The sequence below is a fragment of the Stigmatopora argus genome, chromosome 4 (genome assembly GCF_051989625.1).
Source record: "Stigmatopora argus isolate UIUO_Sarg chromosome 4, RoL_Sarg_1.0, whole genome shotgun sequence".
Taxonomy (NCBI): Eukaryota; Metazoa; Chordata; class Actinopteri; order Syngnathiformes; family Syngnathidae; genus Stigmatopora; species Stigmatopora argus.
The window spans coordinates 6988256-7016003 of record NC_135390.1 but is presented as its reverse complement, the minus strand read 5'-3'; the positions used below and the strand labels follow the sequence as shown (position 1 = coordinate 7016003).

The 27748-nt window shown below is 39.1% G+C and overlaps 1 protein-coding gene across 4 annotated transcripts in view; it reads right to left on the bottom strand.

Annotated features, from left to right (window-relative positions):
- The window catches only part of plecb (plectin b), an 86517-nt gene extending 61448 nt beyond the window's left edge, over positions 1-25069 (bottom strand). For 3 of the 4 annotated variants that reach the window (XM_077598899.1, XM_077598904.1, XM_077598900.1), the window contains exons 1-2: positions 24668-25069; positions 22407-22615 (exon numbers count right to left, since the gene is read on the bottom strand). In XM_077598899.1, the coding sequence (XP_077455025.1) occupies positions 22407-22596 (190 nt within the window). In that variant the 5' untranslated portion in view covers positions 22597-22615; positions 24668-25069. The remainder of the gene's footprint in view (positions 1-22406; positions 22616-24667) is intronic. The other variant, XM_077598903.1, reaches the window with a different exon arrangement.
- Positions 25070-27748: the final 2679 nt, after the last annotated feature.

Here is a 27748-nt window from a genome sequence, read left to right as displayed (position 1 = left end):
ATAGGAGCTTGGGTACATATACATGTACGAAATTGACAATAGAAGCACTCAGATGTTTCTAAAACATTCCAAATTAGTTTCTAAATTTATTGTTAACCAGGAAAGACAGGTTTTGACTCAGCCTATGAGATGGATGACTAGGTCAAGGATCGACCAGTTATGTCAAAACAATGAATAAACCTTTGCACATTCCTGTCTACTTAACATTCAACCTGAACCTCTTTGTAATGATGCAAGTACACACGCGAGTATGTTTTGAGTAAATGTGGTCAGAGATCTCTTTGGGGTACTGAGTTGGCCGGAAAGCTTCAGACAAACATCATATCAAAATCAACTTTGAAATTACTTCTCACCTGAAAAACAATCTAGTAGTTAAAGATAAAAGTAGTGGCCAGGATGAACTTTTGTTTTGCTCAGTTGGGTAATATCTCCATCTACTGGACAAAAATAAAACAGGAATGATTTATCCGGGCATTGTGTACTGACTGCTTCTCCTCGGCAAGCAAATGTCCTAAAGTGACAGTAATGCTTATCTCATCTCATTTTCTGAACCACGTAATCCTCATTAGCGTAGGGAGCTGGAGCCCATCCCAGCTGACTTTGGGCCAGAGGCGGGGGACAACACCCTGAACTGGAGGCCAGCCAATCGCAGGGCACAAGGAGACAAACAACCATTCACGCTCACACTCATACCTAGGGGCAATTTAGAGTGTCCAATCAGCCTACCATTTGGAATGTGGGAGGAAACCCGAGTACCCGAAGAAAACTTACGCAGGCACAGGGAGAAGGTGCAAACTCCACACAGGTGGACCGACCTGGATTTAAACCCAGGTCCCCCACTGTGAGGCTGATGCGTTAACCACTCAGCCGCCAGGCCGTCCGACAATAATACTAATAAAAATAATTTACAACACACACGAAAAACAATATCCATTCAGTAATCTATTGGTTAATCATGAGGTAACTTTTTCTTATATCCAGTCAATCTGTTTTGGTCTGTGAATAGTCATCATATAATGGTCACATGACTGATAAATAATTCAGTTTGTTCTTGGAAATTTAGGCTAAACATTGACGTGTAATAATGTAAATGAAAGGGGAAAAAGGTTGAATGCCTCTTCCATAAGATGATATATTTGAAATCTCAAACCTACATCAACTTTGCGTGAGGGAATTCCACATTGCTGACATTTGCCACCCACATTATATTGCTAGAGTGTCGGACATTCCACATATGAGTGACATTGTCGTTTGGCATGTGTATGCGTTCTAGTTTTTTCTGTGCTGTAACCAACATGTCACAACTCATCACATTATGACACTGCTGACCTGTGGAATGTTGCACTTGAACTCAAACATGACCTGTTAACTTTACATACTTTTTGAGAGCTTTTCGATCACGGAAGGATTTGTATGATTTTAATTACTGTTAGTCCAATATGATACACGATATCAGACCTATTATTTTGGAGTACTATGGAGAATATCGTGAACAATCCAGTCTTGAGAAAATTTCAGCACTGTCAACTATTAATATTAAGATATCAAGGTACATTTGCAAACAGAGAATTTCTCCAGGAGGTATAATCAAGACTCACTTGAATGCAAAATATGATTAGTCATTTAATACATGCATTGTGAAGATAAGCAGTACGGGAAATGAATGAATGATTGATTTTTGTATTGTCTAAAAATATAGCTTTCAAATTGCCCCGAGGCTAACAATTTTGTATCAGAACATCTCTACTTTTTATTATGAAATAAAATATATTCTAGCAGCCTTTAACATCATCCTAGAAGGAGAGTTATTTGATGGGGATGTTAGTCTAAAGCCAATTCGACATTTTGAGAATTATGTTTATTGTGAGGGATATTCAGTCATTGTGTCTGTTAGTCGCACGTAAAAGTTAGTTTCTTTTAGATTCTAAAAGCTTAGACCGAATCAAGAGAAAGTTTTAGTACTGTATGTCTTGTTTCAGGTGTGAGCTCTCAAGTGGAAAGTGAGAGCCAGGAGATTAGACAGAAAGCTATGGAAATATTTTGGGTAGACAAAAGTCAACATTACTAGATGTGGACCTTTACGGTTTGCAGTAACAGCAAATCATGGAAGAAGTGAATGATTGAAAAGCTAAATATTGTTTGGTAAGTTTAATGACAAGTGTCCTAGGTCTAGATGTGACTGCTATATGGCTCCAGTAAGTGGGTGGAAGTCAATAGGTCCGCCCGGCTTACCCAACATAAGCAAACTACCCAACTTCAAAACAACAAAAACAATAAGATCTTAATGTAGCACGCAATTCAGTCCAGACTAGTTAAGAAACCAAACCTCCTGCGACTATAGTATTTTATTTATAGATTCTACTCACAAATGACCAGATTATGTGTGACTACGTGGCCACCTCACGGCAAAAGTCAGCGAAGTTGAGTGACAATGCTCAATCAGAATTCAAATAATTACTAATATCAACAACACTTAAATCGCAGGATGTAGGGGGGGGGGGGGGGGGTGGATGTAGTTGCAGGGCGATGGTCTCGGGTTAATGAGCCAAAATTCAACATACCCGCCTATAAAATGCCGAGTTATGCCTTTTGTTACCAAGCCGACTGGTGGAGGACTTGGAAAAATGTGACTGCAAGTGTCTAATTGTTTACAACCAGCCCATTGCCTGAAGAAAAAAGAGACAACAGTCAATCAGTCGAGGAGCCAAGATTTCGACAGATTTTTTTTTCATTCGAGGAGCCAGTAACATCCTGCTGCACTGATAAATTAGTGTGAAGAATTTGCATGTGGTGAATACAGCAAGCATCCTAAGAAAATCCCAAATTCCCACCTTGACAACTTTCAAGTACATGCCATGAATTTAAAATATAACACTTTCAAGTTCAATTTGATTTTGGGATATTGGCAACCAAGATGCACAATGGTATAATTTATTTAATTTATTTCACACCTAATAGATGGGATGGCATTGCAGAAAATTAATTATTACTGTTGTGTCAAAAAAGTATATTTTTCACAAACTGTCCCTGTATAAATTATTTTTATTTATTAGAAACAACTATCGGTATTTGATGCTGCGCAGTTGCCACGTTGCAATTTGCAACCACAATAATATAGTGCACACACACTAACATCCTTTAATAAAAATGGAAATACTGAATTCCAACAGAACTAATGTGAGTGCATGTCATTTTTTACAATCATCTGTCTTTCTCATACAAACATCTACTTGCTGTATTGAACGTGTACCTTCCAAATTTCTGACCTGCAAACAAACAGCCTAGAAAACACCACAATATGAACACTAGCTCCTCACTTTGGGGAGCCCAGTAAATCATTTTGTGGCCAGATAGAGGATTGGTGAGAAATTTAGCCCATGTTCTAAAAAAAAAAAAAGATGGAGAGCTAAGCATCTCACTCAGCAAGGACACCTATGCAAGTCTTTGTGTAGACTTCACGCTGTAACAATTGTACGTACTTTATTCAAATTAATGGACCAAGATAAGGAAACACATGTACTGAAAGGAAAGTACATGTCTAAATCCTAATGTAAAATATCATTTGCAAGTTGGTACTGACTGTTAAAGGGTACTATGCAACCTGCCCACTGTCAAATTGCCACAGAAGTTTAAAACAGCTGTCTGTTAATTCACTTTACTAATAAATGTGTTCAGTGCACTTAATGGACATCCAAGAAAATGGGCAAATCCCAAATTTCACCAATCTACAAACAGCATGCAATGAGACAAGTAATCCAGACATACAATCAATAATGCAATGTCCCCCATGTGGAATTCTTCCCACAATGCTGAAATTCTCTGTCTGCTTTCCACGTGGATCACTTTACCTCTTGGCTTTGTTATTACCTCGCTTTGTTTGCATCTGCACCTTTCATTTCCTCACAGCAGTGTGTCTTACCTTTGCTCGAGGTGAAGGACGCCATAGAGAACATAATTTCAAAAGTACTTTAAAGATGCAAAAATTCCTGAATCTCTAGGGCTCTCCCACACAGTTAGCTAATGGGTCCCGAGTCTTAACTTTCTCTCCCGATAATCTGTCCTCTCTTCCAAACAAGTTAGGCTTCGTCGAACAAAATGGGAGTCGCTCGAACACCCTCCCACGCAGGTCAGAGCCGCCCTCCTTTATAATGCCTCTATTTGTGTACAGTATGTGTATGAAGGGTCTGAAAAGAAACGGTGCTTCCCGGGTTTTGCAGGATTGTGGCATTAGATGCCGAATAAAACAAATATAGACAATTTATATGAGTTTTATGAATTTTGGTTTTCATTCATTTTCAAAAAATGATAGGGTTGCATATTGTATGTTCTTTGGTGGTGAATGGGACAGAACAATTTTGTCTTTTTGGAAACATTCTAGTTCATTTTAAATTTAGACTCTTGAAAGAGCCTTGAAATAAGCCTCACAAAAAAAGGACGATACAAGTCGTAGTTACTGTTATATACAGGGAAGTATATATGATTGAGTTTTTTGTCTGCTGAATGACGAATCTGTCTACCATAGATGTGCTAAATTCCCAATACAATTACATCCTGAAAACAGAGACACGTTGCAGTTAAGATATTTGCCATTGTGGTGTAAAACCTGAACTGTGAGGCAGGTGTTCAGATGGAAACACCTAAATAGGTTAATGATTGATACGGTTAGCTACATTTCAGCAAAGCAACACACACATTAACCCAGCACATAGATATCAGCGTAATGAAATTTCCCGAATACGGGATGAATAAAGTTATCCAATTCAATCCAATCAACAGATTAACAACTCATTCAAAAGTCCAACACATATTTCTCCCATTGGAGATGCTGAAGCCTATCTAACATACTATGAGCACAACAAGTTGTATGCAGGGCATGTTTACAGTAGACAGTCAACCTTTGACATTCACAAGCACACCTACAAACAATGAACCACCACCCTTTTTTTTAGAAGAATCCAGGTTACTTAAGAGTAAAAAGCACACAAGCACGGGGAAGAACACAGCAAGACTTGGAGCACAGGACTAAACCCTTTATCTCAGAGCTCAGAGAGAGACGTGCTACATAATCATCCAATGTGCAACCACTGCAGATCCAAAATAATTTAAAACACAGACTGAAACAGATTTGTCCTTTCTACATCACTACAATGGATTTGAAATGAAACAATGAAACACTAACTGAGTTTCTCATAATACTTAATGCATATCCCAAGCTAAGGCAAGACTAACCGAGGGCAAAACGTTATGAGATGAAGAACCCCAAAAAGGCGCTTTGGTCAAACTCCTTAAGAAGGGTCTGTGCTGTTGCGACTATGCAGAATTTATGGCTAAAAATATGGGGAAAAGCCTTGAGGTATCTCTTGCTCGGACTCAATAACCTGTTCTTTGGGCAGGTATTTGACTCCATTCCACTTTGTATTTGCACCCTTTAAGAGATGCCAGTCAGGTGTGGGAATATCAACATATATAGACTTGCCCAGTGGTTTGGTATATTGGGGTTCACCACAGGTAGGAGGGGGTAGCCTTAGCTTTTCTCTGTCTCAAAGTAGGGGAACTAGTCAGGACTATTGTTTGTTTTCCTACAGTTGCCTAGGCAAATTGCCATAAAAAATAGGCTATATCGGAGTCTGTAGAGCTTAACTAGTAAGGTTTGGAGTAGACCAAGTAAAAGTTTCAAGACTCCAGAAATTCCTCAACTGTATTGTTTTGGGTTTTTTTTTCAAAATGTGTTTGTGCTGAACACAGAAACACAATTACAATGTTAATTTTATGGGATTAGTGCTGAAGTTAAATGAAAAGATTTGGCAAATAAAAAAATGCATAGAAAATATTATTCATGATTTCCTGTTCCATTAAGAATGTCTTTTTTTTTGTTTAACGGAAACACCTTCCAAACTTTTAGTCACCGTTTTGGTATCAGAATATCACATTATACAAGAATGTTTGTTTTCAGCGAAATTACCAAAACCTAAGATCTCCATTTTGCTTGGCACAGACTCGCAGTGGTCGAGGGGTGTACGTAGTTTAGAAAAATAGGATTCAAAGTCACCTTCTGCTATACTGAATAACTACTTAAAAGACATTCAATACATTCCTCAGACATCAGGAAGACAATCAAAGGAAGGCAAGGATCCGCTCATCTGTGCATCAGATTAAAATAAAAAACTATTGTTTAGGTGGTAACTTTGCAGCATCCCACTAAGGATTACCAAAAGGGCAAAATGTTTCTAGCAGGACTGGACTGTTTTCCTGAAGAGGAAGTTGAGCAGAGTAAAATGATGACAAAAGGAAGCAGAGTCTACGCAAGTGTTCATGGCAAGGGAAAAAGGATCAGGCAGGTCAGTAAGTTACTGAAATTGTCTTCTAGTGGCATATAAACAGAAGAAATGAGGCTCATTTACAAATGTCGATAGTTTATTCGCTCTCTTTTGGATATTCTGTTCATTGAGATAGAATTGTTTTTGATCATTCACTGGTGAGTAATGTGGGCTAACTAAATCCTAAAGTGTGTAAGACCTTGTAATTAGACATTTTCTAGCCTTCACATTATGATTTCTCTCTCAAAGGTTATACGGTGAAATATATATCTACATATATTAATTATATTTTGGTTACATATATATACTATATATACTATATATATACATATATATACACATACATATATATACTATATATACTATATATATACATATATATACACATACATATATATATATATATACATACATATATATATACATATACATATATATATATATTTCAAATGTATCTTGCTGGTTTATATATATATTATATATTATATATATATATATATATATATATATATATATATATATATATATATATATATATATATATATATATATATATATATATATATATATATATATATAATATATATATAAACCAGCAAGATACATTTGAAAACAATCTTTTTGGGATGGTGGTGGCCAGGCCTACCGTTTCACTGTGTATACAGTCAGAATGGACATTAAATCTCTGACCTATAAATCCCCACATTGCCAGACCATTTGAAAATTCCAATAAAATGAAAGTTCCTTCCCGAGTTCTGGGTTAATTTTAAGTGATTTTATATTAAATTCCAAGGTTCAATAATGTAAGACCCGGATATGTTATGTAATACAATAGCTGTAAAAATCACTTTTCTGTCTGGCTTTGCAGATTGTAGAATGTTTAAGTGTTGGGGGCGGGCACTTAGATTACTCAAAGTGTCTAATTTGACTCTTAGTTGTCTTCATAAGAATGATTAGCTTTGCAGTAGCCATCCAGACAAAACATTCCTCTAGCCTGAGGTCACATAGCCACCGAAATCTCTAGCCCAATGTAGTGGCTTTAGAGCGCTGGATATGAATAAACCAGTCTGTGTTGTCGTCATCCAGGACACTACACCCTGTTTTAGTCAATAATAAAATAGTTTTGTGAACTATCACCTAACAGTTTTGGACACATTTTCTGGTAGTCTGCCACAGAAGGCTTTATAAAAGTATTTCCGTTATACAAATTGACTAGGGAGCTGTGAGGGGTATTTTATATTTATATTTAATAAATATGCCTTTATTAAATAAAATCTGATTTGTTTTAATATAATGTTATAAGATAGAGTGGTTCGCAAGAGTTCTGAAATCGAGGCTTCAATCCCCAGTGGGTTCCTCTTGTACGCCCCGTGCCTCTGTGGGTTTTCTCTGGATACCAGTGTCTCCTCCTACTTCCCAAAAACATGCACGGTAGGCTGGTTGAACACTATTAATAAATGATTGTTTGTCTCAGTGTGCCCTGCAATTAGCTGGCAACTGTCGCCGACAGTTAGCTGGGATAGGCTCCAGCACCCCCGAGAACCCAGTGAGGTTAAGTGCTGCGGAAAATGAATGACTGTATTCCAGGACTGATGCTTGCTGAGCAATGATCCTTCTTGGCTTTTCACTCACAGAAGCCTGGAACACTGCCTTCTCTGTGTGATGACAATCAGGAGCAGAGAAATTGCAAACGGCTGGCAGTAATTGTATGACTGTACAATCTCAACAGCGGAATGGAAAATGAAACCTTACTACCTTGTGTTCATCATTTTGCCCAACAGTTCCCAGAGCATGATTACAATTGATACTCATGAATGCTATTTTAGGCCGTTGGCAAAAGTAACATTGTGAAGTGTAAAAGGGTCATAGGCAATGTAATATACCTGCAAAAGACACATTTTACAGCAAAGTTCATTCATTTTCTGAACCACTTATCCTCACAAGGGTCATGGGGGGTGCTGGAGACTATCCCAGCTAACTATAGGTACCACGCAGGGGACACCCTGAATCCGTAGCCAGCCAATCACAGGGCACAAGGAGATGGACAACCATTCACGCTCACACTCATACCTTGGGGCAAATTTGAGTGTTCAACCAGCCTACCATGCACATTTTTGGGATGCAGTAGGAAACCAGTGCACCCAGATAAAACCCTACACAAGCCTTGGGAGAACGTGCAACACCACACGGTGAGGCCCGACTTGGGATCAAAACCTCACCCCCGGAACTGTGAGGCCGACGCTCTAATCACTCACCAACAGGCCCAGAACAAAGTTGTTTCAAGCCAAAATGTTTTTGATGAGTACTGCAAATATTTGATGTGATCTGAAGCAGGTAATGTCAACATTAAATTATAAGAGGAATATAAATATTTATAATAAGTCATCTTTAGATATTGTACAAATACTATACTGAGATAGTAAACATTGTTTAATGAGTTATTAATGACACTGCTATTATATCATGATTTTTTTAGGTACTCGGACGTTTGGTCGCCGGACGTTTGGTCGCCTGGAAGGTTATTGATAATTACCATTTAAAATTGTTGCTCAAATTCCCTAAATACAAACTGTGAATTATTATTTTGTCATACTTAATGCCCTATTAATTATTAGGCTAAAGAAAAGCTCCAAATTTACCGTAGTTTTATGTGACCTATATTGTGTTTTGTTGGAGAACTTGTTAAGACCCTGACTGACATCCCTTCCTAAGGGGACAACTCATGTACATACACTCTTATACACTCACACGTCCGCTCAGTGAAACTGCTCAGGGTCATTGTTGGCTTTGATTGATGCATAGATCGTGTTGTTTTACCTTGTTTGGTACTCGGACGTTTGGTCGCCGGACATTTGGGTTCGGGCGACCAAACGTCCGGCGACGAAACGTCCCGTCACGTTTTTGGTCACGTTTTTTTTATGATTTAAAGTACATTTCTAAGAGGTATTGCATAAATTAAGATACATTTCCCCAAACTTATTACTTTGCACAGGTATTGTAAATGTCAAAAAGAGGTCAAAAAGCTACATGGTGGCGCGGTATCCTGATGAACTATAAATGGTAAGTGTAGCTCCAGTTTTACAGGAAGACCTAAATTAGCTGTGATTGGTGCTGAAAGATAAGAAAAAATGGGAGGGATTTTTTTTCCTTTTTCCAGGGTTTGTCTGTTGACCTGTACTGAGGGAGAGCAGCCACACCCTTCAGGGACCTCACAGTCAATAGAAATGCTAGATGGTCAGAGGCTCTTTATTACCTCTGAAGCTTTTATGCATACCTTTCATGAAACTGAACAGTAGGCAGCCCATGGAGTCAGACCTGCCATTTAAGGAAGTTAAAAAAACTTACCTCATCTTCTGTCAAAGCTGAAGAGAATTATAGTGAGGGGCATGCCGAGTTAACACGTCTCCTCCTTCTTTGGTATTCCAGACTCAAACGAGATTACGTGATCTACTAAGGGAGATGAAGTGCCAATTCCTTGCATGTTTTGTCATTTACAAGACTGTGCAAGAGGGTTAAAAAATTATAAGAACTTTCATGTTCGGTCAGAGATGTCATAGTCATTTTGGTGCAATAATGGCACAATAATGGCAATTTGATGTCATGATAGGAAAAGCTGTGTTTATATTATGTGTGTTTGTATTATGTATGTATATATTTATTTCACCAACTGATTTTTTGTCATCTAAAAAAGTGAATACAAATAATCAATTTGACAGCTTATCCTGTTGCAAATTGTTGTATATTTAATCAAATCAAAAGCATTAAAACAAACAATTTGGAACAATTTCACTCTGCAAGTCCATGTATATTGAGTTTTATGGTGCTAATTTCTAAATAAAGTGTTCCAAAATACAATTGCGTATTTAATAATGAACTTTATTTCACTGACAGGAAGAAAATAAATTGTAGGCCAGATAGGACTATAGCTTGACAGTTCTGGCCCACAGGCTGCAAATTTGATACTCCTGTGTTAGGTTGTCACTTAGCAAGAGAACCGAAGGAGAAATGCTGAAAAAAGGAGGGACTCGGATTGAGCGAATGAGAGAGAGCGCACACACACATGAGGTGCATTCACCCTGAGTGTCAGCTGTGAGGGGTGACCGGTGGAGACATTCCTGGACTTTGTGGTTGGTGACTGTCACACTGGCTCCAGTTGCCCTGAATGCCATACCCAACCAATAAAGTCACAGCCTTTCAGTATTAGGAAATGGTTGACAAAAAACAAGCAAAGAAAACTCACACATATGCTTACACTATCAAACATCAGTCCACTGTACGATACTAATCATTCAATCAGGGGGCTTGCATCATTTCTATATTCTCTTAGAAAGTAATCACCGAGTATTTCTTGATCTATGTCAGCAGAGAAGACATTTCCACTCCTACATTCAACAAGGAGTCACTTAATTTAAAAATAATCAAAAGGGAGGGGGGAGGGTATATAGGAGTAATAATAAGGAATATAACAAGTCAGCCAAGTTGATAAATGATTAAAAAAAAGGTTGTTCCTTTCTCAAGAAAAAAGATGTTTGTGTTTGTCACCTGTGGTGAGAGTACTGAAGACATCCCGGCAACTAACTTAAGAAACAAGGACCAAAGGGTTTTCTTCACACTCATAGTTCCACATGCATTAATGTGTGGAGCTGATAAATGGAAAGATGAGTGAAGGTAATGAATCTTTTTTGTAACTAACCAGGAGATGGTAGTTAATGGAATTATCATTTGCCATTTCAAATTACAGAATGTTTATATACTTACTTTGTGTTCTAATGCCAAAGACACACTCTAAATCATTGTGTGAAACTGTTTTGTGTTTTGTTATTCTCTACCTAACTGCCCAAATCACTATTCAAGTGGGGAAACAATATTTTTTACTAAAGCTATGTGCATATAGTTCAACCAACAACAGTAGCAGATGTGTTGTGTTTGTTTGAAAAAGGCCAGTAGCTTCTTTTCAGAAAGTATTTCAATTTCTGACAGGAAGGATGTAAGCCCGGGGAAGAATCCCGTTGGACCTCTTGCTCCCTTAAAAGGCCCTGAAGGATTTCTTTACAGCAGTGTGTTATCATGCCTCACAGTAATCTAGTATTTCCTAAGCTTCCAGTGCTGATCAATGCAAGACTGCAGGATGCTGACCACAACAAAAGCATAATTGTAAAACATAAAATGGGCAAAACATTTTGGTTGCACATTGTCAGAAAGGCTACAAAAAGGAAGCCAACCTTCTCAAGCGATGCAGTTTGACCCTAACTGATTTTCTGGTTTACTTGCCCGACAAATGAATTCAACTTTCAGGGTATTTTATTGTTTGGCTGGTAACTCTATTGTATGTACATACAACTGTATATTCATTTATTTTCAGCCAACTGTCTACTTTCTGTAATAAAAGTGTACTAGAGGTTTGAGGTCAGTGTCCACCTGACCCCTATATTAGTTATATGATTTGCAATTCAAATACTTTTAACTAATACAAAATGGAAATTAATTTATTCTAGTAAATAGCTTGCCAACTATAACACATTAAGATTATGATTGGATTATTTAATATGTCCCTGGCTATACAGTACTTGGATTATTTCAAGACCAGCAGACCATAGGATAGGCCCTTACATAACATTCACAAATTATGGATGCCAGCGATGGTTGTGCGCCATCAGCAATTTACCCAACATAAACAGGGTAATCCCCTTTAGGTGGCTGTTGAACACTGGCATCAGCTGCTGATAGCACACATTGCCTACATAGTCACTGGGAGGACAGTCTGGACTCCAACATTCATACCGACGAGCAGCGAGTAATATTAGAAGTTGCAGACTGACTCAATATAATTAAATTATAAAACGCTCTGATGATATTTTTAGTAGTACAGTGGTACCTCGACATACGAGCATTTCGAGATACGGGTAAAATTTCGAGCAAATAATTATCTCTAGATACGAGACAAATTTCGAGATACGAGAAAGCCAGGTGGCCAAGACATGAGAGGCTGTTTATGATTTTGGCGCACTGTCTTTTTTGCCACATCTCTTTCGTGTATAACAGATATCTACGAGCACTGGGCGGAGCATTGCATTTTTTTCCTGTGTTTTTTTTCCGTCACTCAGCACGAATGGCGTAGCGATCACTAGTACGAGGAGTATATATTACTTCTCAATGGCAAGTGGTCGTGCGTTATCCTATTGTGAGGACATTTGTGTGCATCATTTTCGGAATATTTTGAAGGGATTAGAAAAGCAAACAGCCCATCGATAGTGAAAGTCAGGGTGGAGGCAGGGCAAACAGCCAACCCGGCCGGGAGAAGGAAGGTATAAAAATGTAAAACAAAATTAGAATTAAGTTTACTGTAAGGTTAGATTAAATTAATTTGAGTGTGTCTGCATCGTAATCCAAGTTCATTTAAATTTGTTTTTGTTATATTACGATTCACCGGTACAATAAGCCTCCCCCGCTCGTCCCCTAATACCGCCGAATTATAAATTAAATCTAATTATGGAGCTCATCACCAAATTTCAACTATCATCTGTAATAAGTGATTGATGAAATTTTAAGAAAAAATCCAAATTTAATCAAGTAACTAGTAACAATCATTTGGGTAAACACTGATTAAGTACATGATTAGAGAGAGGCAAATATTTAAACACCACACTTCCCTTTTCATTTTCTAAACATTGGACTCTAGATAAAAAACAATCAAATGAATCTGAATGTTTAAGACAAAAAAAAACAAGGTTGGCTTCGACGAACACTGTAAACAATAAATAATAATATGGAATGGGGGCTGTGGTTTCCAAGTCGTCACCAATGTGCCTTAATAAGGAGTGCATCCAGTAACTTAATGCAACACTGATTTTGTCCAACAGGGAAGACATGTGAAATGTAAACAACTGCCTGAGTGAGCTGCGGCTTCCTATAACCTTGTAAAGAACCAGACAAACAAACAGAATTTGGATTCATTTTCACAACCATTTATATTTGGATTAACTTTGTTTCTGTTCTTGCAAAATGTTGATTAGGGATCCTAAATGCAACAACATTTAAAGGATCATAACTGAGCGTCTAATTTAGGCCTGAAGATAAATCAGCATGATATCCTGCTGTTTATGTTGTTGAAACTTGAAAGTATACCAGTAAAATATATTGACATGACAAAAAAACAAAAAAGATACAACAGAAAATCGAATCAGAAATATTCAAGAAAACAACAATATTTATCTTGAAAACAGGGAGGCCTGGCAGCTTGAGTGGTTAGCGCGTCAGCCTCACAGCTCTAAGGTCCTGGGTTCAAATCCAGGTCGGTCCACCTGTGTGGAGTTTGCATGTTCTCCCTGGGTGGATTTCCCCGGGTACTCCGGGAACCTCCCACATTCCAAAAATATGCAGGCTGATTCAATACTCTAAATTGCCTCTAAGTATGAGTGTGAGCGTGAAAGGTTGTCCGTCTCCTCATGCCCTGCAGTTGGCTGGCCACCGATTCAGGGTGTCCCACGCCTTTGGCTCGAAGTCAGATGGGATAGGCTCCAGCACCCCCTGTGACCCTACTGAGGGTAAAGCGGTTCAGAAAATGAATGAAAGAATCTTAATAATAATATTGATAAATAAGCAATCCAATTCAATTGCTAAAAATTGATTGGACGGCCATTGGCAGCCAAAGAGTTTCATATAAAAAGCCTGCCTGATATGGTTGGTTTATTGTTCCGTTAGTTTGCCGTTTTTTATATGCATTTGCAAAACATTTTGTGCAAAGAATATATTATTGCTGACTTGAGCAACCACCACTGAGTTAAATAAGTTTCTGCACATAATGGTTGTAACCATTCCATGAAAGGATTTTAACTCAAGAAGCAATACGACAGATAAGACATGAAGCAACTAAGACAACTCGTATGCCTAACCCCACAACACAGTCAAAGTATGGGACACAAATATAATAGTCTCCCAAGGCAAAAAAATACAAATAAAAATGTATGAAATCAGCCTTAAGGATACACAAACCCAGTGACAAAACAATTAGGGTAAATGTAAAATGATGGATATTCAAGTACTGGCATGCCTTTGGAAAAGAATCAGGAAATCCTTCAGACTTAACCTCCATAATACCCTCACAGGATCAAAGGTGAGCAGTGCAGTTTTTGCTAGAGTCATACATAAAAAGCAGGTCTTTACTGATAAAACTGGTGGACTCTGGTCACGCACAACACACAATATTGACAAAACTACACATTTTCCAATCTATTTAATCAATAGCTCCTATTACTGCAACTCCAAACACAAACAACATAAAAGGCTTCAAGTGCAGTATATTGACACACACAAAGTTAATAGCCCCTACAAATAAATGACAACCTCTGCATTCTCACCAAAATGTGAAATTGTGTAGAGAAACACAATATGTCATCATACTGTTTCCCACCTTTATACTTCTCTCTGACGCTTTCGTAAGCCTGGATGAAGTCCTGCTCCTCAGCGTCCGGAGGCAGGTACGCAGGTTCGTACATGGCCATGCCCCTTCTCTCACCCTCTTTTCTTTCTTCTCCTCAGAGGCTTCTTCTTCGTGATTTCAATTAGTTCGTGTCAGAGGCTTTTGTAAGTTTGTGAAGAAGTCAATGTTGTTCTCTGTCAGCCCTCTCGGCAGTGTGTGAACCTTCCACAGCTGCCAACTTCATTCCACAGTCCAGTTTCACACACATCCCCAAACACACGCACACACACCCTCACAAAAACGAATAGAGACGTCCGGCCCCTCCTTTTAAAGATACACTGACTACGAGGGTAGGCCCTCACTCACCGCTTGGGCTTGCAAAGTAATAAGAGCAGAGTTCAAGCATTGCCCTTACTGGTAACACTTCAACTCAATTGGAATGTCATTGATGGCGGTGTAGACTCAGAAGACCTTCTTAGATACTCCAAAATGTCTTAGCGTGTGTTGCAGTACCTAAGAATTTACTAAAATTTGGTGATGCAAAAACAGTGCTTTTGAGTAAGTGGACTTTATGAAAACTCCTATAAAGAACAAGTAGTAAGTAAGTAAGTTAGTAACTTAGCACTCTGAACATCTGTGTGCAACTAAGTCCTTTGTACGAGTCCAAGGCGTTGAGGGATTTTAACTTCCACAGTCTAAATGTAGTAGTACTATAATCAAACAATTCAGATAATCTAGAGAAATTTCTGCACTGAAGTGACAATGCCAAAAACAAACACAGAAATTCCACAACACTACCAAAGGTAGCTTAATAAAAACAAAGTTATTTACTATATTAAGGCGCAAGCTTCCCTAGGACCAAGCTCATCTGAAATTATTAAAACAAAGTGGAAAATTGTTTAATGAGTTGCATGCATACATCAAATTCAGAGTTAAGTTAATTGTTACAGGCACATTGGTTGTTGCATCCTACACCTTTAGTTCTCGTTAACAATTATCATTTATTACAGGGAAGCTGGCAACCGAGCGAATGTGACTCCATGCTTTAGCTCATGCACGTTTTTAAAAAGGTAACAGTTTCATACCTGAAAACCCACTGTGCTATTGCAAATCGTGTCTCCATAAGTATCATTGGGCAATCATACGCCCTACCAGGGTCTCTCAAGGTTTTCATATGCCTCCATTGTCTAATTGATCCATCCGATTGTAACTAGAAGGGTTCTGACTGTCGACTGCCATTCTGACTGTCGACTGCCATAAATCTTGACAAAAGAAGACGAAAAGGATCAACAAGCTGCGGACATTCAAAACGGTAGCGATACGGGCACGGGGGAGTTGAATCTTGAATAGTGTGGCCCTTTCTCTTCCCGAAAGACAAAAACACAAATGGGGCAGTGCCTTCAATCAATTAAACAGTATAGCCTCACTCACAGCTAAATGTATCCAAAATAAACAAACTAAGAGGAGGACTAAATAACTAGCTCTGTTGCCTAACTTGCTTTAGTAGAGGCAAGAAGATTCATGAAATGGAATATCAAAAGGTATGGTAACTGTTATCAAATATGTATTAGTATCTTTTAATGGGCGCCCTGGCAGATGAGTGGTTAGTGCGTCGGCCACACAGTTCTGGGGTCCTGGGTTGGATTCGAGGTCGGTCCACCTGTGTGGAGTTTACATGTTCTCCCTGGGCCTGAGTGGGTTATCTCCATGCACTTTGGTTTCATCCCATATTCCCGAAAACATGGATGGTAGGCTGATTGAATACTATAAAGTTGCACCAACGTATGAGTGTGAGCATGAATGGTTGTCCGTCACCAATTCAGGGTGTCCCCCGCCTGGTGGCCAAAGTCAGCTGGGATAGGCTCCAGCACTCCCCACGATCCTTATGAGGATAAGCGGTTTCGTAGAATGAATGAATGAATGCATCCTTTAATCACTAAAACATCGAAGTTTATAGCTGATACTTACTCTGTCGCGTGCAATTAATTGCAAGGTAAATAAAAATTAGGTTGGTAATTTTCCTTGGCTGCGCTTTATCACGATACCCGGCGTTTGTGCATACCTCCGATATGCGTATGGTGAATTGTTGAGCATCACCCTGCTCACAGTTGTAAATGGATCACCCATGCACTTCTCCCACTAACAGTTAGCAGCAATGCTTTTGCCAGCCTTGTAATGAAGGGTCTGTGAGTAACTATGCCATATAATATCCTCATCTGCTATATTGCAATCCAATAATATGGACGACATGCATGTAGCAACCTGATCTCCAAGCTGTGCTACCCAATACTTATCTAAACCCTTATATAAATGCATCATTGTCTGTGTGTGTGTCTATCTGTTCGATCTCTATGGACTGACCGAACTGCCAATTTAACCTCCACAGACTTTTGGGCCAAGGCGCTCAATGTTTAACTTCACTGCTTCGGTCCCCAAAAGCAAACATAATATGACAACCCTTTAATAAATGCATCTTTGTCTGTGTGTGCGTGTGCGTGTCTGTCTGTCTGTGTGTTTCTGTTTGTTCCCTATGGACTCTAAAGCGTGCGCTGAAGTGGAAGGACGAATTAGGGCAAAACTTAGCAGCGTCTTTTACCCCACGCTCAAACTATTCATTGGCATACCATGCATACAAAGAAAAAAACAAGCAACAACAACCTCGGTTGGATCTCGACATCTTCGAAAACACACATTCCTGATTCACCCTAACTGATTGCCTCCAGCCTTACAACACGGGGTGCGCAGAAGTACTAATGTTAGTGTGCAGTGAAAAGGAAGTGCGCTTACGGCCTGAGCACGGTGAAACACACGTGTGAAGTTTGCATGTTCTCCCTGTGCGTGTTTTCTCTGGGTACTCCAGTTACCTCCAACATTCCAAATATATACAGGGTAGGGTAGTTGAACATGCTAAATCAGGGGTGTTCAAACATTTTTCCTTGCAAGGAGTTGACCTTCCAGAATCTACCTTTTAAACAGGCCACTGACAAAGCTCAGCAAATATGATATGTAATGAATGCTATGCCTCGCATTAGACTCTATCCACATGTATGGGAGAGGCAGGGAACGGGGGTGAAGATCCACTCTCAATTCATGCTAAAGCTTACTGCGGACATGCCAAATTCATAAGAGCCTAGCTACGGAAATCAACAGAGGGGCGGGATCAAAATGTTTTTGTAGTGCGATCTACCCATAGTTCATTGGCGATCGCGATCTACGTAATGGGCACCCCTGCTCTGAATTGCCCCTTGGCATGTGTGAGCATAAATGGTTTTTCATCTCAGTGTGGCCTACAATTGGCTGGCAGCCAATTAATGGTGCCCCCCTTTCTCTACCTACTGCCCACAGGGATATACTCCAGCACCCCCTCGGCCCTTGTGAAGATAAGCAAAATGAATGAATTACCGAACAACTAACATGCAGGTCTGTTGTTTGTAAAGTAGCCTGAGTACACAGAAAATGTGCAAACTATAAAGGATGTCTGACAAGGGTTCCCATGATTCATGTTTAAAGAAATATTATAAAATTACAAAAGGCTAACTGTTTTTCTGGCATTCAACGTGTTGAACTTGGAAGTGTTCCGAATCTATACCATATAATTCCTGGCAATTTTTTATGCCATTTATCGGGAAGGGTTTTCTGAAATAAAAGGTCCAAGTGGAAAAATTCACAGTTGTAAAGAGGAGAATTAAAGCGATTATGTCTCCATGGCAACATCTCAGAGGATCACTCATATTGTCTGCAACTCTAAGACTACAATGGGTAGTCTATGTGGTCAATGCAGTTTGAAGTTAGAGTGGAAAGTGAGGCATATTTTCCAGAGGATGTGGTCATCTTTCAGGAGGAACGCTTTCAACGAGCTCCTTTGACATAAACTGCCACCTACTGGTAAAATTGTTTATTACTGTCTAGTGAACAGTCACTTTTACACAGAGCTGTACTGTATCTTTCTGGAAAATGTCAAGCTAGATATTCCCCTTTTCAATTGAAGGTGTCAAACAACAGCCTGTATGAAGTAATAAAATCCTGGACAGAGAAATGTGTTTCAGTGGCATTTAACTTTAGTAAGCAATGAAACTCACAAAGATCCTTTTATGCTTGATGCATATCTCCAGCCAAAAAATGAAATGTCAAACTTAATAAACATCCATCACTGGAGGCAAGAGTTGTAATCCTTTAGGCGGCTGGTTAAAAAGGACTTAGATCATACAGTGACTGAGAGTATTGTTAGATTATACCAGAAATTTAAAATACAGTGAACATTATTGAATTCAAAGTTGTTTCATTAGACTAATGCGTTCCTTCGTGTATATGTACTTTATGGGTCTGTAACTCTTGTGGGTAGGACAAGAAAATACAATGTGTTTGAACTCCTAAAATGTAGCTCGTCTGATATGATTGCATTTGACGTCAGAGCATGTTGAGAAATTACAATAAGCATTTTCGTGATGTCATTCCGCAGAAGTACAGTGGTACCTCGTCATACGACCGCTCGTCATACAAAATTCTCGTCTTACGGCGGAAATTTCGATCGAATAATTCGCCCGTCATGCGATCAAAATTTCGTGATGCGACCAAACCAGGTGGCCATGGCACTGTCTTTTTTGCATATCTTTCGTGTATAACAATATCTACGAGCACGGAACGATTAATTCAGACGAGTTTCTCCTACGACCAGGAAACGCACAACGCGCATCCGCGGGCAAAAAGAGGGCTTTCTGGGTAATGAAGTATACTCGTGCACACAACACCCATAGGCAATGGCAACCTTTCTCAGAATAAAACTTCATTACCCACAATCAATACGTGGGTAAGCTCAACTATTGTATTTCCTGTTATTCTTTCTAAGAAAAGAAGCTCCCGCGATCGTTCTTTAAAGACTATTTCTCGTTGGCAAGTGGTCGTGCGTTATCCTATTGTGAGGACATTTGTGTGCATCATTTTCGGAATATTTTGAAGGCAATACAACAGCAAACAGTCCATCGATAGCGAACGTGAGGGTGGAGGCGTGGCAAACCGCCAACCCGGAAAACGAAGGTAACAAAAGATTACAACAAAATTAGAATTCAGTTTTGTGTAAAGTTACATTAAACGTATGTTTGAGTGTCTGTATATATTAATCCAAGTTAATTTAAATTAGTTTGTTCCGTTTACGAGTGCGTTGTCGTGGAAAAAAAAAAGAACCCCACCCCCCCACGCCCCCAAACGTCTCTGTCTCCCGTCGGCGAAATCTGCCCAATTTTAGTTAGATTAAACACATTTTATTACTATTAAACCACTAGTTATGTGTTACTTTGTTAATAGATGGCGAATTAGAAGAAATAAAACATTTTTCCAATCCAATATCCTGTTTTTGGTGTTTTTTCAGAGAGCTGGAACGAATTAATTTGTTTTCCATTCATTTCAATGGAAAACGTCCGCTCGAGTTACGAGAATCTCGTCATACGATCTCAGTCTCGGAACGGATTACGATCGTATGTCGAGGTACCACTGTACTGCAACATTTTTAAAAACAGCAAAATAGGATTAAAGCATTTTTTGTGGGTTTTTTTTTTATTTTACAACGAAAAGAACAATGGGTTGAGCCTCAGCAAACTCCAACTATCAAATTCAGTAAAAAAATACCCACGTGATATGGGTCTTTAAATAAAGCAAATGTTGAAGGATTTAACATAAATGCAGCGGTGGTAGCAGCATGAAAAGTTTTGTAATGATGCTTGGAAGTGTTGCATTCCCCCAAATTAGTCTGACTTAAACGAAAAAGACAACCCTTCCTGAGTGTATGAGAGGAGAATCATTCAGTTATAAGGGATTGGGACTCAATTTTGTGCACTTAAATGGCTTTCAAATGCTCACTCTGAGTATGCAGCCCCTGAATTGGGAAATACACACAGCTCTGCCTCTTTCATCTGCTTGCTTCAGTCTAAGAGAGATCAAGGCACTACCACAACTGGTGACCATGGAGGTCATGGTGCACATTATGTGACTTTTCCGTTCAAAGTACAAGATTAATTTTCGTAGATAAAAACCGCCATCTCAGAAGTGCAGTGTCCTCCATGTACATCTGCAAAGTTGAACCTATGTGCATACTCTCTCATCAGGGTTAAATGAGTTTTTCAGTCACGTGTTTAAAAGTGAAAGTAATTATCCTACAGTGACTGCTAGGGCGAACATGATAGGTTGTGTAACTGTCCAACAATGACATTGAGAGGCCGATATGATGGAGCTTTACTGGACTTCAATATCAGCGAACATTTTGTGCATTTAAAATGACAATGACAATCCCTGGGATTCTACCAATGTTGACTACTGTTCTGCCGATTGGGGTCGGCAAATGATACATCGTTAATTTATACAATAGAAATCATTTGCATGAGTTAAGTTCAATTTAGAAATTACTGAATGATTGCCTGTAGCACGATAATATGACCCTAACATGATAATGTATTATGATCATTTAGACTACATATTCATTCATCATTGCTTAAAGTTTTTAGTTTTGATTCAACTATCTTCCGGATGTAAAATTAACACTAAATGCCTCTAACACCTGTACACACTACTTTTCAAAACACAAATGCCCCTGCTTATCCCTTAACATGAATAAGTCATGTATGCCCAGAGTCACAATGGTTGGCTTGGATATGATCACCCTATTGTCTATAAAGTATAAAATGACCACACTTGAAAACAGTCTCGCTGCCCTTACAGTGTCCAAACGTAAAAATGTGTTTCCTATTTTGACAGTAAAATACGTCACATTACTGTGGGGAAAGAAGTAACCTTGAGCAGTAAATGTCTAACAATATTTTTCTTTCACTCACAGGATATCTATTAATGATGACTTTGTGATGTGCCAGTAAAAGATACGCCTTGTTTCATGTAATCTTCATGTGAAATACAGTTGCTTAAATGAGTTATGTGTAAAATTGGTGGCCAGGAATGGTACACCAACCAGGATCAAAATTTGGAAGCGCACAAAATCCCCTTATCCTCTAGGCTGCCAGATAACGGTTTCACAATGGAGACTCAAGCAGAATTACCATATCAGTGTTGCATTTCAATCAGAAAAAACTGAGGCTACAAAATTACACATTATTATTAGCAATGATCATGTGAACATACAGCATGTGTAGTCTAAAATGTATCTATTACATACCAAAATTGAGATGAGTATATGCTACAGTCAAACGCAAGAGTTTCAATTTGCACCAGAATTAAATTGATGCAGGAATAAATAATCATTTTAGCCAGCAGTATCATAGTTATACTCCCACACAATAGGTTTGCATCATTATGATGCATGCATCATACATGCTCATGCATGTACATTTATGTGTATGTATGTATACATGTGCTAAGCAACACACTTATTTATTTATATATTTATTCATGTATTTATTTATTAACTTACTTATTACCTATCTATCTATGTCTAAAATACCTTTCCTATTCCTGCATCCTCACCCTCTTGCTACTGTGACAACGAAATTTCCCGAATACGGGATGAATAAAGTTATCCAATCCAATCCAATTATACACATCAATATTCCAAAATATTTGGGACTAAAATACTGAAAATCCAGATTTAATTATGAGTTTATAGATGCATCATTTTATTGCTGGAACAGTGTTAACAGAATAGACAATGTTGTTTTTTAAACCAAGTTTACCTGCAATCCGGATAACGGCCCTCTCAGCTGGATCAAGGACCTCCCCTGAAGTTGATTTGGAGCGTTTGGCCCATTGATGTTTCGACAAGTTCCAAGGTAATGTGTCACCTGGACAGGGAATGTTGCTAGCTTCTCTATTATACTCCTCCTGTCGGACTCCATCCTTGCATTTTTCTTTTGAAGTTGCCATCACAGAAGGAAGGAATGATCTATTACATACAAAAATTGAAATGAGTACACGCTACAGTCAAACGCAAGAGCAAGTTGATACTCCTGCAATTATATCACAGTCCAAACCCATACACATTCGTGGTATTTTAGCAGATCCATAAACCCTGCAAAAGAGTAACAAACCCACAGGCTAAATTTACATTGAATATTTGCATTCATTCATCATTCATCTTCCGTACTGCGCACCCTCGTAAGGATTGTGGGGGTTGCTGGAGCCTATCCCAGCTGACTTTGGGCAAAAGGCACAAAACACCATTTAGGGAAATTTACACTGTTTCTTTTTGTGAAGCTGAAAAAGTTGATTATTTTACGTATTCCATATTGCACAGCCACTTTTGGTTTGAAGGCGAATTTATAAAAAATTAGATGCCAGTCAAAATGTATGCAGGTTTTATTCTTTACTTTTCATAGTGTACGGAGGGAGTTGTCTTATCTTTATTGCACAACAGAACAAAAATACTTTTTAAAATCATCATATTTCATATTCTCTTTTCTTGTAAAGGTAACATAGTTACTTTCATTTTTGAATAAGGAGGAAAGTGATTTATTTTCTTATTCACAGTAGTTTGATGTTTAAAATTTGAAAAAGATGTGATAGTTATCGTGACAATTATCGATAGACTGATAATTTTTTTATCATGATAACATTTTTTGTCATATCACCCAGCTCCAATCATAGGAATAAAGTTTTTCAGCAGACTCAGTTGACCCTAGACTGATATGAAAACATGAATGATCTAAATGTATTTGAAAGACATTCTTGGCGAGCGGAGAAAGTCTAATCTACCTGGCTAATGTTTCAGTAGGAAGTGAACTACAGGAGCCTATGACAAAAAGATGGGCACAAAGGTTTAAATAGCAGATTATTGAAAGTAGTCAATGGCATAAATGTATACATAGTATTTCTAGTATTTAATTAGAGGGGTCTGCACATCGTCCTCACAATTCTGGGTTCGATCCCAGGTCGGTCCTCACTGTGTTGAGTTTGCATGTTCTCTTTGCATGGGTTTTCTCCGGGAACTCAAGCAAGGTAGATCCTTGAGTCTCTTGTCGACAACATTATTGTCTGTATTTTAAAGTCTTGACATTTCTTCCAAAGTAAATGCTCACTGTGTCATTACATGCTGGAACGTAAACCTGACCTACCGTCATTAAAACATACCAAAGACATCTTTTGACGAACCTCATGAGGTTTGAACACAAGAAAAAGAAGACTTAATCTAAATCTCATTTCATCTCATTTTCTGAACCGCTTTATCCTCATTAGGGTCGCAAGGGGTGCTGGAGCCATTACCAGATGTCTCTGGGCCAGAGGCAGCGGACACCCTGAATCGGTGGCCAGCCGATCGCAGGGCACAAGGAGATGGACAACCATGCACACTCACACCCATACCTAGGGGCAATTTAGAGTGTCCAATCAGCCTATCATGCATGTTTTTGGAATGTGGGAGGAAACCGGAGTACCCGGAGGAAAACCACGCAGGCCCGGTGAGAACATGAAAACTCCACACAGCTGGACCGACCTGGACTTGAACCCAGACCCCAGAGCCGACGCGCTAACCACTCGCCCCACCCGGGCCCTTAATCTAAATATGCAGTGTTATCATTGGTGCAGTTTGCAGTCGTGTAATATACTGTATAATGTCATGCCACATACCTGATCAGCTGTTGTAGTATTTATTCTGTTCCTGTCGACAATAATTTAATAAATAACAGTAAAGTGTTTATTGAAAAAGAAAACGGTGTCGATAGTATACAACGCTTGGATTAAATATCTGATTTTCCTGGAACCTGATCGTCGTAAAATTAAATCTACAATGTTTGTTGTCCACTACCTATTGTAAAATACATTAATTGTAAGGCAAAGAGACAAATAAAGATTGTTATTTTACATCCGCATCTACTGTCAGTGATGCACCTGCACCCAATTACAGATAAATTAACGCTTATTTTCTAGAAAACAAGTTATCAAAAATCAAAAATGATTTAAGCGCATTATTTCAGTCGGGGCAGTCGAATGGTTGACTTACCTTGCTACCTGGTTACCTAAAAGCTCGATGGGCAACGTTGGCTAAAGAGCCATGACTGTTTCCTTCCAAATTATCCGGCTACAATAGTCGCAAAAAGCACTGTTATGGAGTTTCGCCGTGCATTTAGCATGTGATACAGTAAGAGTGAAGCAGCCACTCCTTCATGCGGTGCCATATAACAGACCATCTGTGTAGTGTCCGGTCATTGTCGTCCTTCCTCATCAGCCAGTATCCTATGACGCCAACAAACATTCCCGGCTACGTATTGGTCGCTGCTTGTGTAAAACTGTACGACTCTCCTTCTCGTAATCTTCACTGCAGAGGTGAAAAGAGATGATATTCTCGTGGGACGCTGGAAAACATGTATTGATATGCCCATCAAATATATTCAACTCAACCAGCTGCTCTGCGCAAGTGTATGCGCAAGTGCGTGCAGTAATTCGATGATGGGTTGTTTGACCTGTTCGACCTAAACATTATAGTCAGGGGTGGCGAACATGTGGCTCTCGAGCCGCATGCGGCTCCCAGCAAAAATCAATGTGGGTCTTTGCTTCTGATCATATTTTTATACACTGTGGCTCGTTCCCTCGTTTCATGTTTCTCTTATTTTTATTCTCTCTTAAAACACTCAAATTCATCAGGGCGCATTAATCACAAATATATATATATTTTTTTTTTTTTAAATGGCGGTCCGGCGGGTGAGTGGTTAGCGCGTCGGCCTCCCAATTGAGGGCTGGGTTCAAATCCAGCTTGGTCCACCTGTGTGGGTTTTCTCCGGTACTACGGTTTCCACCCACATTCCAAAGACATGCAGGGTAGGCTGATTGGACACTTTAAATTGCCCCTAGGTATGAGTGTGAGCATGAATGGTTGTTTGTCTCTTTGTGCCCTGCGATTGGGTGGCCACCAATTCAGGGTGTCCCTCGCCCAACATGTCAAACCAACGGTCTGCGGGCCAAAAAGGGCCCACCAGAATGTCTATTAAGTCCTGCGGTGGTGTTATATCCTTCAGCCATATTTTAATTAATTCCTACTCAGTTTCACGTGTAATATACTGTATAATGTCATGCCACATACCTGATTAACTGTTGTAGTATTTATTTGTGTTGCTGTCGACAATAATTTAATAGATAACAGTAAAGTGTTTATTGAAAAAGAAAACTGTGTCGGTAGTATACAACGCTTGGATTAAATATCTGATTTTCCTGGCAGCTGATCGTCGTAAACTGATATTATTGGTATATATTGTTGTTAGCCAATTTCACATGCGTTTACAAACACACGGATTAGGGGGATTCCGAGGGGCTTTGGGTTGTTTCAGGAATTTACTTTTTTAAATCAAAATTCTGACTTTAAAGTGAAAGCGTAACCAAGAATTTCCACTGTAAAGTGAGAATCCTGACTTTAATGTCAAAATGTTGACTCTATTCTAAGGAAATCAGAATTCTCACTTTGAACTCAGAAAACTGACTCTTTAAAACAGGGGTCTCCAAACTAGTATTCCAGAAAGGGCCACACGCAGTGGATGCGGGCTTTTGTTCCAACCTATAAGAGGAAACCTTTCCACCAATCTGGTATCTTAGAAGTGCAATCACTGGATTGCAATCAGGTGCTTCTTGTTTTTTGCAGAAATCTCATTGGCCAAAGTGTCTGTGCTGGATTGGTTGGAACAAAAACCTGCACCCACAGTGGCCCTCGAGGACCGGTTTGCAGACCCCTGCTTTAAAGTGTGAATGATGACTTTGAGTCACCCGATAGTACATTGGTCATTCCACTCTGGGTTTGATTCCCATTCGGTGGTAGTGTGACTTTGACTGTGAGTGCCGTTTTCTCATTGTGCCCTGCGATTGGCTGCCAACCAATTCAGGGCTGGCCACGCCTGGTACTCGTGGTTGGCTGAGATAGGCTCCAGCACCGCCGCGACCTTTGTCAGGATATGCGGTATGGAAGATGAATGGTGCTGGAGCCTATCCCAGGTGACTTCGGTCACGAGGCGGAATTGGTGGGAGGACAACCTTTCACGGTCACACTCATACCTGGTGGCAATTTCGAGTGTAGTCATGTGTCAGAGTGGTCGAGTTGTAACCCTTTTGAAATTTGAAAGTTAAATTAATAAGTAGTTGTGATCATAATGTATCACTATTATGTTGATTTGTTCTACTTTCTCCAGATGTGTCAAAATATCAGTGAGATTTATTCATTACCATATCCGGATCATGCCAGGTTGAAGATTTTTATTATTATTATTGTTTGCAGTGTTTATGTATTGTCCATATTTTTGTTCCATATGGCAGTTATTTTCTTAGTGTATTACTGTATTGCAATGGTGTACAATTTTCGAGTTGCATTCACTTCAAAACAGACAAAGCTTTCTTTAGCAACACTGCCCTCCAGTGGAATAAAGTCTTCAACACTCAATTTAATGCTAATCTAATCCAACGGTTATTTGATTGGGCCTTTAGAAAACAATATTAGCAAACCAATTGGACAATCAGAGGCAATTAGCTTCAATCTAAATATAAGAATATAAGAAATATTTTTTCATTAGAAATATGTGGAGAAATGGGCTTCATTTCATGAAAGGATCATTTCAATGAAGCAAGTAAGTAATGATGGAAATCTGGAAAGAGATGGCCAATGTTATGTTCAGTCTATTGGATATATGAGTTACATCAATAATAAATGGAAAGACCGAAAATACCGCAATGAGTCACTTCTGGAACTGACTGCATCTATGGAAAACTTTGGGCCACATCGGTGACATGAGACGTAATCTCTATTGCATTTGAAGGCTTATCAACAATATTAAGTTTATCAATAATTAGATTTTTACAAACCACCAAACCACAGGCACATAGGCATGCAGCATTTTTTAGGATGCACGCCCACAAGCACAGCTATGTACCCACATGTTCACACACACAACCTGAGTGCAAAACCGTATACAGTTTACCCATAGGAGTAGTCTCTCGCCATAAACCGCACTCATGCAGCCAACCTCCCCATTAATGGTGTAGACCCAGACACCGCATGCCAGTTCAACTCACTCTATGAGCAACAGGCCACAGCAGCAGACGAAGA